Source organism: Odontomachus brunneus, unplaced genomic scaffold (genome assembly GCF_010583005.1).
Source record: "Odontomachus brunneus isolate Ranch 3 - 2012 unplaced genomic scaffold, Obru_v1 Obru_scaffold_131, whole genome shotgun sequence".
Classification (NCBI taxonomy): domain Eukaryota; kingdom Metazoa; phylum Arthropoda; class Insecta; order Hymenoptera; family Formicidae; genus Odontomachus; species Odontomachus brunneus.
Window position 1 is genome coordinate 235,482 of NW_022639581.1, and position 13,189 is coordinate 248,670.

Sequence of the window (13,189 nt, forward strand, 5' to 3'; positions counted from 1 at the left end):
CGAGAGAGAGAGAGAGAGAGAGAGAGAGAGAGAGAGAGAGAGAGAGAGAGAGAGAGAGAGAGAGACTGCAGTGAGAAAGAACTTCTGAGGCTGGAATGACAAAGCACGCTGCAGCTTCTCACTCGCTCGCTTCCTTCTTACAAATGGCGGATGATGTCCTCACTTTGACTTAAAGAACTCTAGTATGTCTGAGCACATACTGGAAGTGTACTGAGGAAAAAGTGTTTGATATTTGTAACCACATAATTGCATAGTGAAAGAATTATAGTCAGGTGAATGATAGATGATTATAGTCATTTTTGTAGCGAGTTCCTATAGTGTTGATGATAACCCTATATACGCATATCGCTACTATACTACTTTTTTGCTGGAACAAATATAGCTAGTGCCGAAAATAGCTATAATTTTTTAACATTACATTATAACATTAACCATTCTTTTTCGTCTCGGCGCGTTTTAACATACAAAAATATTTATTTTGTACACGGAAAAAAAAGATTTGCTAATATATGGACAACTAAAAGTATTAACTGTGCAAGAGCACAATTTTCTTGCTTTCATAGCAAAGTTATTTAGTTGTGATAGCTAAAAGATTTGCTAATACATATATTAGCATATAAATCTTTTTTTTCCGTGTGGGTACTAATAACATACTTATTATATACTATTATAGAATATTTTTTGAATAAGGAAATACACATTTTCTTCAAACCTTAAGAAAACCTTAGCTTTACACGAAAGCGATTGTTTATTCTATTTAAATAGAAGAATTTATATACTTAAGTAAATACACCCATTAGTACACCCATCGAATGAATATTTATTATTTTTTGGATATCTTGTCTCTCAGTGTAAGAGATTTCCAATTAAAATGGTTCACTCATTAAAAGAAGAATATTCTTTCGATAAAAGTTTTTGCTTAGAAGATGGAATTACAGGAAACATATAGTACCTTGAAAGTTCACATGTAGTAACTTGAAAGTTCTTTTTTATGGATATTAGAATATCTTTTCTTCGCTTTAGAAGAATCCTCTTGCGGCCATGTATGAGAGAGTTCCGTTAAGGAAGAGATTATATTTTTTTGAACGAACATCAGAATTATATTTACGTTTGAACGATTCGAGAGGCTCGAGTCGAGAAGTTCGTTTAGAAATTCATTCTAATAGCGCAATTATACAGGAGTATTTACAATTCTAATTCGAATTTGCGGTTTCGTAGGGAACGGAGATCGATACCAAGCGACGGCTCGATCGATCTCCTTCCGATCGGCGCTCTGCCGTCTCCCTTTTATACCGTCGTTGCGCTGCAACTGCGTCGTTGTTAATGTAATCGGCTCTTGCGTTCAATTAGAACGCTGCGACTGCTACGATTAATCCTATCGGGCATTTTCACGGGGCGCGCGCGTCGCGCGTCCGCATGTCATAAGATCGCGCGCGACTACGCGCCAGATCCGAAGTTTAAGTTTAATGTCGACATGCCATTAATGGCATAAACGTATTAATTGACAACGCGATAACGACTGGTGCAACAAAGTGCGCGATATCCCTGTCGCCGGCACTCTTCATCCGCGCGCTATAAATATCGATCGTCCGATTTTTTCGCCTTCCAGAATCCGGTTACGTCAGGGATTAATGGTACGCGATAAAGAGAGGTCATATCATCAGCGCGACGGGAGGCAATCCTTATCTCGCGACGTATTCTTGGCCGGCTTCTCGCATTCGCGGCATAAGAATAAAAAGGTTTAATGACATTTTAATTATGCGTCTCGCGGTAACGATGGCTCTCGTGACTTATCCTCTCTGCCTCTCTCCCTGCGTACTGCTCGTTTTTGGGAGAACTTTGCACTCGCTATGGCCAACATCCGCCGCGGATGCGGAGATAATTGCGTGGAGAGATCATTTTCTCCGGCTGGACGTACATTACGGCTACGCCGGCGTGAACGGACCTGGCGACGATCGTCGCGTACCTCTGCAGCATTGAAGTCTTCTAACTCACCTAAGTCGTAGCCAGTTAAAAATTCGAGTTCATGCGACGAGAGTTCGAGAATTTCGATGTCGCAGAGGTGCGCTTGCATGTGAGCGTTAGATAACATTAGCTGACATTAGTTAAGGAATGAACATTCGTAGATGTGTAATTTTCGTGTGTGTACAGCGTGATCTTCGTGACTCGCAGATATTTCGCAAATGGACGTAGAATTCGGCGATCTTGATCCGCTCGTTGAAAGGTCTGAGTAAAAAGGCCCTTACTTTGAAGTCTCTTTGGTCGACTAAAGTATCTTTAAATGTGTTTATGAGCCAGTCAAAAGCCCGACTAGAAATTCATCCCACGATCCTGATCAAGTTGATCTCAATCATTTATTATTTGGCTTATATACACGGAGAAAAAAGATTGGTTGTAAGATTGGTTGATGAGAGCGAAGTAACGCGTTCTAGTTAAACAGAACGGAATTTATGGTTTTGAAGACCAGATTTCATTGATGAGAAGCGGAGAAATTCTTTCCTTTAATCAGAACACGTTGGTTCGTTTATTGAAACTAAATTTCATGTTAATCAAATCTCTTCCTTCGTGTTAAATTTATTATCGAGTTTGTTATCCTGATAATCAGGATTTCATTGATAATAAAAATTATTAGTAATTAGGTTCTTCTTAGTAACTAGAATCTGTGACATCATTTAGTATAAACTAGATAAATTAGGATTGTGATTAACCTGATTACGGAGAAATGTCCTTTAGTCGAGAGACTTGTAAGCCACGTTTAGAAGGACTTTTATCGACAAAAGAGAGTCCGGAATAAGGACCACAGAAGTTTGTCTCCTATTTGATTGCTTCAACGTGAATAAGAGTTGTATTAATCGCTCAACACTGCGCGTTAGAGAGGAAGAAGTCAATTTGGAGATCAGCAACGTTGCGTTGGACTCTAGATCTAGAGTCAAGTTAGAGTTAGGACATCGCCTGCCATTTGCAGGGAGGAAGTGAGTGAACAAGTGGGTGAGAGAGAAGCTGCAACGTGTTTTGTGATATCAGTCTTAGGGAGAATTCACATCTTGGCGGAAAAGCAGAAAGCAGACAGAAACCAATCAGAACTCGCGCTGGTAGAAAAACGGAAACTGTCGACTATCCACCAACGCGAATTCTGATTAAATTCTCTTCTACCTTTCCGCTTTCTTTTTCTTCCCTGCCAAGTTATGAATTCTTCCTTAGAAGAGCTTCTACCTCATTTCTACTGGAGTTTATCACTCCTATTCACGTGAAATAGGATGCGGATCAGAAATTATCATGCCTTGTCCTAACTCTGACTGGAGGAGCTCTAGGCGCGGACCCTTCGCCTAATAAGCGCGTACCTTTCGAATCCTCGCTCGTACACGGCGCGTTAAGAAGGATCGAAAATGGTGCGCGCAGTCGGTGAAAGTCGTAAACTACATTTCGCGAATCTGTGCCACGTCCGAGTGCGCTCGCTCGCGCGCGCGCGCTCTCGACCCGAGAGAGCCGGTAGTGCATGTCGGTGCCCCTCGGGGCGCCTTACGAAAATTCGCGCGACGCGACGCGACCCGGCGCGAACAGGTCGGGAGACGGGACGGGTTGCATGCATGAAACACGCGGTGCACACGAGAGTAACACTGTACACACACATACACACACAGTACACAGCACACCTAACATGACCGATCGGTCTGATCTGACAGATCGTTACCTGTCCCCAGGAGGCATACTCCGTACTTCAGCCAACCGGACTACAGGCTGTACGAGCTGAACAAGAGGTTGCAGCAGCGCACCGAGGTGAGTACACTTTCGAATTCATTTTCTCTCCCGCGAGCTCAGTTGCCGCGCTCATACATCGCACCCACATCGACATCGGCGAGTCTGTGAGTTCCGCCGCCCTTCGTCGTGGCTCCGTCCCGCGCGATCGCGCGCGATTCCTCGCGCATTATCGCGAATTTTTCCCCGCGACGCGGAGAGCGAGTCGCCTCCCTGGTGCGGAGGTACGCCGCAACGGAATTTTTCCCCTGCGATACCGCGCGTGTTTCTACGAGCGTATCGTGAAGATGCATCGTGACTTCGCGGAATGAGTTCTCCTTATCGACCGGATGAGATAATATATAAATAGTGCCGCTGTGTACGAAAGAATATTCAGAAACTCGCAGACACATCGGCAATCCGCGACGTGATCATTTTCGACGAGTATCTTCGTTTCCGTCGTGCCGAGAGAGAGAGAGAGAGTGAAAAAGAAAGGAAGAAAGAAAGAAAGAAAGAAAGAAAGAGAACCCATGCACGAAAAAAAAACAGATTTCAGTTCGAGTAACATACGATGGGAACCACACGAACGATTCACCGACAAGAAGTAATATCTCTGTGACTGAAAACATTTGTCTGAACATTCAGCTGAACATTAGAACTCAGTTTGAGATAGCCGAGAATAATTGGCTGATGAGTAGAAACCTCCTGCAGGAATCGTTCTGCTTCTACAATCGAGATTTGGTCTGCTAACATTCAAGTAACAGAAAATTTAGTTACAGTAACGGAGTTGATTTTTACCTGTGCACTATGAGACGTACTTTGTTTGAGATATAAGGTAACGGTCCCAATTATAAAGGTTGAGTTCCAATTTCGGGTCAAACTTGGTTCATTAATGTATTAAAAAAGTGCATATTTACCTTAAGAGAAAAAGATAGGTTGATCTAACTAAAATTATAGTTCGTTTTTAGACTTAAGCGTAAGCTTTGGTTTCAATACGAAAATGGTAGTAATAACGTACATATAAGGTTATTATCACTAACATTACAGTTAGAATTAAAATAAATTAAATTTGTTTTTTACCATGATTTATAATTATTTCTCTGTGTAATTATAGTTATAAATTAACACAAACATTTTTCATCAGTGTTATAATGATAAAAAAAAACATGGAAAAAGTTCTTCTTTATTCCTTAGTTCTTTTACGATTATATTCTAAGGTGACATTCACAAACACTCTTAAAATATTCAAGAAAAAAATTTAGGTTAAAAGTCTAGAATTGTTTTGCTTTATGAACTGTTTGGGTTTATGAAGTTATTAGAGACTGGGTTGTGTGCCGCACGTATATTATTATTTAATATGGACCAAAACACACACAATGCGAATATGGACATTATTAATACAAAATTGGGTATTGTATAATTCATTGTATGGGCGCCGTAATGCTTGCCGAGCCACAATTAAGATGCGCGTGAATGTTTTCAATGATACTTTTATAACGTAGGAATAACCTAATTTAAAATCTACTAATTTTGCTTTAAAACTACGATGTTAGTTGCTTATATTGGTGTCAGCAGTTAGTTTTTAACGTTCGACCGGTGAATTTATGTAAATGATTGTGAAGTTACTCTGTTACCTTGAATGACTCATAATTAGGATCGTTACCTTATCTCGCGGATACGAGGTCTCGGATTATCTTGCATAATTATTACAGAACGTTTTTACCAATTTCCCGATATACCGCGATGTAAACAAGTGAGATATCTTTTTTTTGGCCGACAAAATCACGAAAATAAATATCTCTTTGAAACGATCGAAAAAAATAAAAAAAAAAAAGAAAAATATCCGCGCCGCCGCCGTGGTCAGCGCGACGAAATTTACGGTATGCTTAATCGAACGCGCTATTTATCGCAATACGAGATGTCGTTATTTTGATAAAGGTTATTGCGCGCCGTTTTGTTTAATTGCGTTCGCTAAATCGTCCCTCCGTCGTGCCTCCCTCGCAGTCCCACAATTTCCGATCGGGAGTTTATTTTCGCGCGCGAAAAAGCTCGCACGTTCGTAAAGTCAACGTTGGGACCTTCTCTCTCTTTCTCTCTCTCTCTCTCTCTCTCTCTCTCTCTCTCTTTCTCTGTTTGTCCGTCTACGTTTCCGTCGCCGGTATCTATGTAAAGAGCGCGTTCGTAGCTGAAGGTTCCGAGTCATGTTTATTAACATATTCTAACTTTTAACTGCGATGTTGCTGCGCGGCCATTTCATCGCGGCCAAGGCGACGCGCATTTTGAAATAGCATATAAAATATTTGAATAATACTTCATTAATATTTAATATACATTCGATGTGTACGCAAAGTATTTCCCATTTCTTCCATTCGCGCGGCTGCCAGATGTCTTAATTGACTGCGCCATGCCGCGCTATTCGTAGATGATAATTGAATTGGCTGCCGCGTGTTAAATTTCATTTTTGCAAATCTCGAAACGGGGAACGTCTCGCAGGGGAGGACGCGCTCTGCGTGCCTTTCGCGCGAAAAAATCGTAGCAAGCGACGCGGCGCGCGCGCGTCTTGATTAGATTCCGTAATTCTTTCACCGGCGAAAAGTGGAGCGCGCGACAAGCTATTTACGCGGAATGGAAATGCTCTCGTGCGAAATGGGCCCGGACGGGAAGTCTTTTCTGCCCGGCAGCGCGCCGTGCGCACGCTAAATAAAATTATCTGGCCCATATACTGCCGACAGATAAACCTACCGCTTCAAGAAAACCGCGATAATGGCGATAAGATACGATCCAGAGAATGCGTTATTATTATTCGCACACGCGTGCGCGCGCATGTCGTCGTGTTCATCACGCGCTCGATTTCGGTGTGCCTCGTCGAGTTAATCGACGCGTTCCGCGAACGAAAATTGCAGTTCTGTCGTCGCGCGCGGTCTCACTCACGGCTGTCACGGGAAGTATTTCAAGTTGAATTATTGTTGCGACGCCTATTCAATCGGCACGCTCGCGAGATGATACAACAGCGTGTGCTGCGCTGAACGGTGAGCATCGTTGTGACACGATTTATCGTGAAATTGATACCGAGGGAGCGAAGAAAACGTAATGGGGCACTACGCGGTAATCCTTAACAAAATTTGTATACAGAGTGTCCCAGCATAAAGAGAACACCTAAATATTTCCCTTCTTTTTAATGATACGAGAAATGTTTAGAGCACAATTGGAATGGTTTCGAAGGAGAAATGCTGTATGTAGAAGGAAAATTATTTTGCAATCATTTTTTTCGAAATTTTTGAAGACTCGGTATTTTTTGTAACAAAGTATGATTTTTTTCTATTGCATCTTGTAACGGATGTTGAAATGTATTGAAGCGTGCCTGAGTTATAATTCTGGGAAGACTAAATATAAACAAAGCGGTAAAATTTCATGACAGAGATAGGATGGTTAGGATAGTATTCGAACAACAACGATCGTAACAAAATTTTTCTTCTATGGTATTCCTCCTTCAAAACCATTAAAATTGTGTTTTAAATATTTCTCGTATCATTAAAAAGAAAGAAAATATTTAGGTGTTCTTTTAATGCTGGGACACTGTATATACAGCTGATGTTCTAGCTCAGTTTCATAATTTCTCATAAAAATATAGAGCGGACTGAACACAAAAGTTCTATATCATTTTTGCGATATTCATAATAACTATCGAGATATTAATTAAAGATGTGTAAATGATGATGCTCGTTATGGTAGGTGAGCTGCAGTGATAACGTCTGCCGTCGTGTGCGTACGTTAGGTCAAAAAAAAGTCCTCTATCATTTTGCAAATAACTATATAGATTTTTAGTTTTTAATAAAAAAGAGTGGTGCGTTATCGCGCAAAATCATGCAACAATTTTCTTTAGTTAATAATTAGAAATCTACATGGTTCTTTGTAAAATGATAGAGGACTTTTTTGCTCCGTTAGACCTAATGTACATGACATTACAAATACAATTTATTTACTATATCATGCGTGATTATTCACAAATTTTCTAGAATTAATATCTCGATAATTATTGTGATTATTGTACTTTTGTTCATCTTAATTCGCTCTATGTCCTCACAAGAGATTGTGAAATCGAACTGGCACACTGTGTGTGTGTGTGTGTGTGTGTGTGTGTGTGTGTGTGTGTGTGTGTGTGTGTGTGCGCGTGCATACATAAAATTTCCATTTTGTTTTATTTCATCTTCTTCTTGCGTTTTTTTACTGTTAAAATAACTTCCTATATACGTTCGGCGTCTTTAACAAAGCCGACGAATATGACGGAGGCGCGTTCACGAATGGTTCTGAATAGAAGCCGTTAGGCTTGAGTAGCTTTGTCGTTTGGTATCTGCATGATTATTCATAAGACAGTCCGTGACCACTACGTGCGCAACCGTCTTGGAGATTATTCTCTCGGCGACGACGACGACGACGACGACGACGACGCGCGCGCGCGCGATTTACGGCGTAGCCGGCAATCACCATTCCTTTTCGAAGGTTGATATTTCACGGGGGGATAGCGGTCGATGTGTCATTAGGATGGAGTAACGCGAAAAAAAAGAAAGTGCTCGGGGTTAATGCGTTCTAATGAGCCTCCGCTCCTAGTACAGGCGTTCATTAATCTTCGGAGCCGCGGATGGACAACCGGTCTTCTTCCCTGGGAGGTCTTCGATAAGCGAGCCGCACGGTGATTCGTACGAATAAGCTCCTCGGTTTCCGTCGTTAGCGTCGCACGGGAGCGCCGGCAGAGGGGCGAAGTGATGGCGAGCTGTCAACGCGCGCGCGATCGGGCTTCTGCTACACGTGTCAACGTGTAGGGGAAAACTTTCGCGTGTGCCCACCTCTCTCCCGCCCCCGCGCTGCCGCGAGTTTTGCGGAAACTTCGGAACTTCGCGACGAGTTCCCGCAATTTCTTATTCTTGCGTTCTTCGTTTTTCTCTCTTTCAAATTTCTAATCTCGTTATCGCGTGTATTACACGCAAAAAGAAAAAGATATCATTCTACTGCCAAGAGAAACGATTACTCGGTTTACACTCCTTTTTTTTGGGTAATGAATGACCTTGACAAAACATATTTTCTGTGTAATAGTCTTGGAATATACTCATCGAAAATGTGAGAGAGGTTTGTTGTCATGCATTTAGAAGGAGAATTCATTTTGTTTACGAGAACATTCTGAAACTTTATCCAAGGAAAAGAATTAGTTGAAAACTCTATGTAGTAAGTAAACTGAATCTTTGTTACAATTTAATGATTCCTGGTTGAAATGCTAAACTTACTGGGATTCAGAACATATTTTTAGTAAATTTGATGCTTGTAATGGACTTATGATTTACGTAAATTTACGAAATGCTCAGAACGAGTAATTACTTGGGTGCAGTCGGCATTTTTCTGTATGTATTGTCATCTGTTATTATTAATGTATTATTATTCTGTATTTAGAGACCCGCGATTATTACGTACGTTATTATTATATGTTATTGTTAGTGCATTATTATTTTGCACTAAGAGACCTGTGTCGACCGTGTTCCATTTTTCGGAGCTTCCGAGTACGCATAGAAAATATTTTGAGTTGTGCGTTTTGCGGGGCAGGAAAAAAACATCGGACCTTTTTCTCTCCATCTTGCAGAAGTATACGCATGCATACAAACGCCATGTCCACACACGTACACGCGCGCGCACACACATACACATACATACACATACATTCCCGAGATAAAAGGATTTTTCGATATGTCCGACCGTTTTGGAAATATTCGCCGGTCGCGCTGCTCACAATCGCGAACGCATAAGTCACGGGCCGGTTCGGCCGCGCCTGAAAACCACCTACGAGGTCACGCTTCGTAATGGAAAGAGACACATTTTTTCCCTAACCGTGTTCGGGAATATACCCGCGCAACAATCATCTCGGCGCGGGAGACAGAGAGAGAGAGAGAGAGGGAGAGAGAGAGAGAGAGAGAGAGAAAGAGCGAAGAGCGCGGAAGGGGCTGCTATTCGGGAAATTCCGCTTTTCTCTCTTTGGTCATTCTCGTGCGGCGGCACAGGGGACTGGGCGTGTGCGAATTATATTTCGCTGGCGCGAGCATATATGAAAGAGAGAGAGAGAGATAGATAGAACGAGCGAGCGAGCAGGCGTACATATCAATATATACGCATGTATACATGTGGACCGCATCGATCGTTACGACGACGGGAGAAAGAAAAGGTCAGAATCGAACCGGCGTATTGCAATTGCTTTTACTTATGCATACTCGGCCTGTACATTCTGCGTTACTGCTCGGGGATCCCGCGATGACCCGAATTCGTGTTGGTGCTGTAGGCGATTTTTATTCCTTCTATCTCTCCCCAGTGTGTCCGTTTCTATTTTTGTTTTATTTCATTTCGGCCTCTGAGAGAGTCGCGACACAGGGAGGAAACGGTCGAGTTTTAATCGCCATTGATCCTTTTCGCGTGGCGCCGCACATTTCCTAATACACAATCATCGGTTTACCTCGCGAGGTTGTCATCTTTCTCCATATTTATATACGGAAAAGATATTACAGTCTTTTATTCTTCATATAAATTCTATGCAATTTTGGCATTCTAGGAATAGACCGTCAGTAAAGTCTGTCTTGCTAAGGAACATAACAAATTTCGCTAGGAACATAGTAAGTGTTTTTAATGGTGCATTTCAATTCCTAAGATTATATAAGTAGCGCATACATGAAATGAAAGGTTTACATAAAATCGTTATTTTATGTAAATGATTTATAGTGAATTACTGCAGATCTATTCCTCGTTTACAAAGTCCTGTAATTTTCAAAGTAATTTTTTACCTATATACTGAGAGAAAAAATTTAGAAATAACAGAATATCTATAAATATCTACAAAATCTCTAAGAAATCTAGAAAAATCTATCTCTGTAGAAAAAAATCTATCTATAGAAATCTCTACGAAAGAAATAAAATAAATAAAAATTATTTATTTGGTGGACATTAGTGACATATTTACTTGTGTGTACCAATATAAAATATTTTCAAGTGGGAAAATATACATTTTCTCAAAACCTTAACTTTATATATAAATATAATATAAATATTTTATTTTTCAAAAAGTCTTTCTCTTGATATGCATATATATATATATATATATATATATATATATATATATATATATGTTCCTATATGTACATATATACATTTTTTTGTAAAAAGAGATATTTATCTTTCGTTGACATTTTACTGATCTCGCTGCGACAAACGGCGAACGTTCGAATGCCAAAAAATCACGCGGTCAATGACGGTTAAAATCGGACGGCTCGACAGAAACGTTTGCGTACGCGCGCTTGACAAGCAGAACGAAATCGTAGCTGGCGCTCAGCTCGCGCCGATAGATTAAAACGAAATAAATTCTTTGTTGGGAAAAATCCGCGAACGCCATTGGGATATTAGCGCGCGTGAAAGTGGCGTCTCGGTGAAATTACGGTGTCGTACTGCGGCTAAAATAAGCGTACCGGGTGCGGGGTGGAGTTAACACATTCGTCTGTACACGCGCGTTTATGTCGTCCTTTAACGTCAGCTGCGTTTCGATAAGTTCCGACCGGACACTTGCGCGCGCGCACGTCGGTTTAGGTTTTATTTTATGAGTCGCGTTGCGGCGTTGCGACTACGAATGAATAGCATAAAGAAAAAAGGAGGGAAAAGAGAAAAACGTTTTTACCCCTCGACGATGGAACCGAAGCGCGCCATTACCGCGCCGGGTATCGGGAAAGATTGCAAAGCGCCCGTGCAATCTCTTTGCCCGTGCGACCGCCGCCGGGCGTATTTGCAGTAAACGCAGTTGTTTAATTAACCTGTAAGTCTACTCACGCCGCCGAACACGTCTGTCGGGAAAATTTGCGGAGAAGACATGTAATTCGCTCGTGGCTCGTTGACCTCGGACGACGCGGCGAGCGCGAGATTCGACGAGAGACTAGAGTTCCTCCAGTCAGAGTTCGGATAAAGCATAATGATTCCTCCGCGATGATTGGTCCGCGTTCTGTCTAAGGAAGCTAAGTAAGGTCCGTATTGATAGTTGTTATTTGAAGCTTCCTGAATCGAAATTTTAGTCCTATTTTTGATCTGAACTTTCCTATCTGTATATTCTGAAGATTCACAATATATGTTTGATATACATACAAACTGAAATTCTACTTAATACCTTTAAATAGCACAAAAAATGCTACTTGTAAGTTCTAAAGAGGATCTCTCGGCTAAGTTAATTGGTCAAATAGAATCAAAAGAAGTTGATACAGGCTTTAGAGTATCAAAATAGGCATTAGATGGGATTGAGGTCGAAAAATTGTCTGAGGTATATTTAGATTTTTATTCAGACTCAGAACCAAATTTTCTCGTAGAATTACGTACGACATATGTGACATTATATTTGCAACCGCGATTCAACTGAAAAACTCTCATCTAACGAATATGAGTATCTCATTTGAGAGGAGTTTCAAGTAACGACTAATAATATGGCTCTAAGATCCGTGTGTTAATAGTTATTACCTGAAATTTATCTCAAGTCAGATTTGAACTCAGAGTTAAATGAAAGTCTTTCAGTTGAATCGCGTGCGATTACAGATAATAAAAGTCACATATATCATAATTCAATTGAAAAACTTGGACCTAACTCTACTTGATTACTGAGTACATATCTGAGTATCTCACATGAGATATTCGGATATATATTTTCGGATAACTATCAATATACGGGCTTAAGACCAAAATGAGGAAGCACGCTGTAGTTCCTCTTTCACTCCTTTCTTCTCTACAAATGGCGGACGGTGTCCTGACTCTGACTCAAGAAACTCTGCGAGAGACGTTTCGGAAAGGAGGAAAAGCATGTGGATACCTAAGAAAAAGAGAAGAGGAGGAACGCGTTGTCGTTAAATATAACACGAAATGTCAAACAGGAAGAGAACAGGCGTCGTGGATTCCTCGGGAGATCGTGGACGACAGAAAGCGGGGAGAAAAAGTGATGGAGACGTGTCTCTCCTTCGCGGGAGAGTCGCGGATTTCTCATGCGGCGGTCTCCTCGTGTGCGCGCGGAACCCCGGCGTGCGCGTCTCGTAAACCGACGTGGTCGTGCAATAACCGCACGCGGCGGCTCACGTGGTGGGCCATGCGTTAACCCTGTATGTATCTCGCGGTGACAGGTGCGTGCGCGACAACGCGCGCTTTTAAACACGCCCGCGGTATAAAGTCGAGCGGCTAACGAGGCGTGGAACGCGAGGCAGCGATCCAAATTTCCGCGCCGCGACCCTGTCGAACCGCGGTGTCGTGCATTTTGGCACCGTTTCACCACCTCGTCTCCCTTCTTCACCCTCGATCGCTCGGAGACGATCCGCGCACAGAATCCTGCTCCAGAAGCGGCGAAATTCAACTTTCGGAGATGTGTGAAGTCTGTTTTTCTTTTTTTTTTTTTTTTTTTTTTTTT

At 41.7% G+C, this 13,189-nt stretch overlaps 1 protein-coding gene and 1 long non-coding RNA gene across 5 annotated transcripts in view; one reads left to right on the plus strand and one right to left on the minus strand.

Moving 5' to 3' along the window:
• The window catches only part of LOC116850013 (LIM domain-binding protein 2), a 140,204-nt gene that overhangs the window by 90,109 nt on the left and 36,906 nt on the right, over positions 1–13,189 (plus strand). For 2 of the 4 annotated variants that reach the window (XM_032827778.1, XM_032827775.1), the window contains exon 2: positions 3,684–3,777. In XM_032827778.1, the coding sequence (XP_032683669.1) occupies positions 3,684–3,777 (94 nt within the window). The remainder of the gene's footprint in view (positions 1–3,683; positions 3,778–13,189) is intronic. The other 2 variants (XM_032827776.1, XM_032827777.1) reach the window with 1 other exon arrangement.
• Positions 1–13,189, minus strand: part of LOC116850015 — a 113,329-nt gene that overhangs the window by 55,110 nt on the left and 45,030 nt on the right. The window lies entirely within an intron of this gene.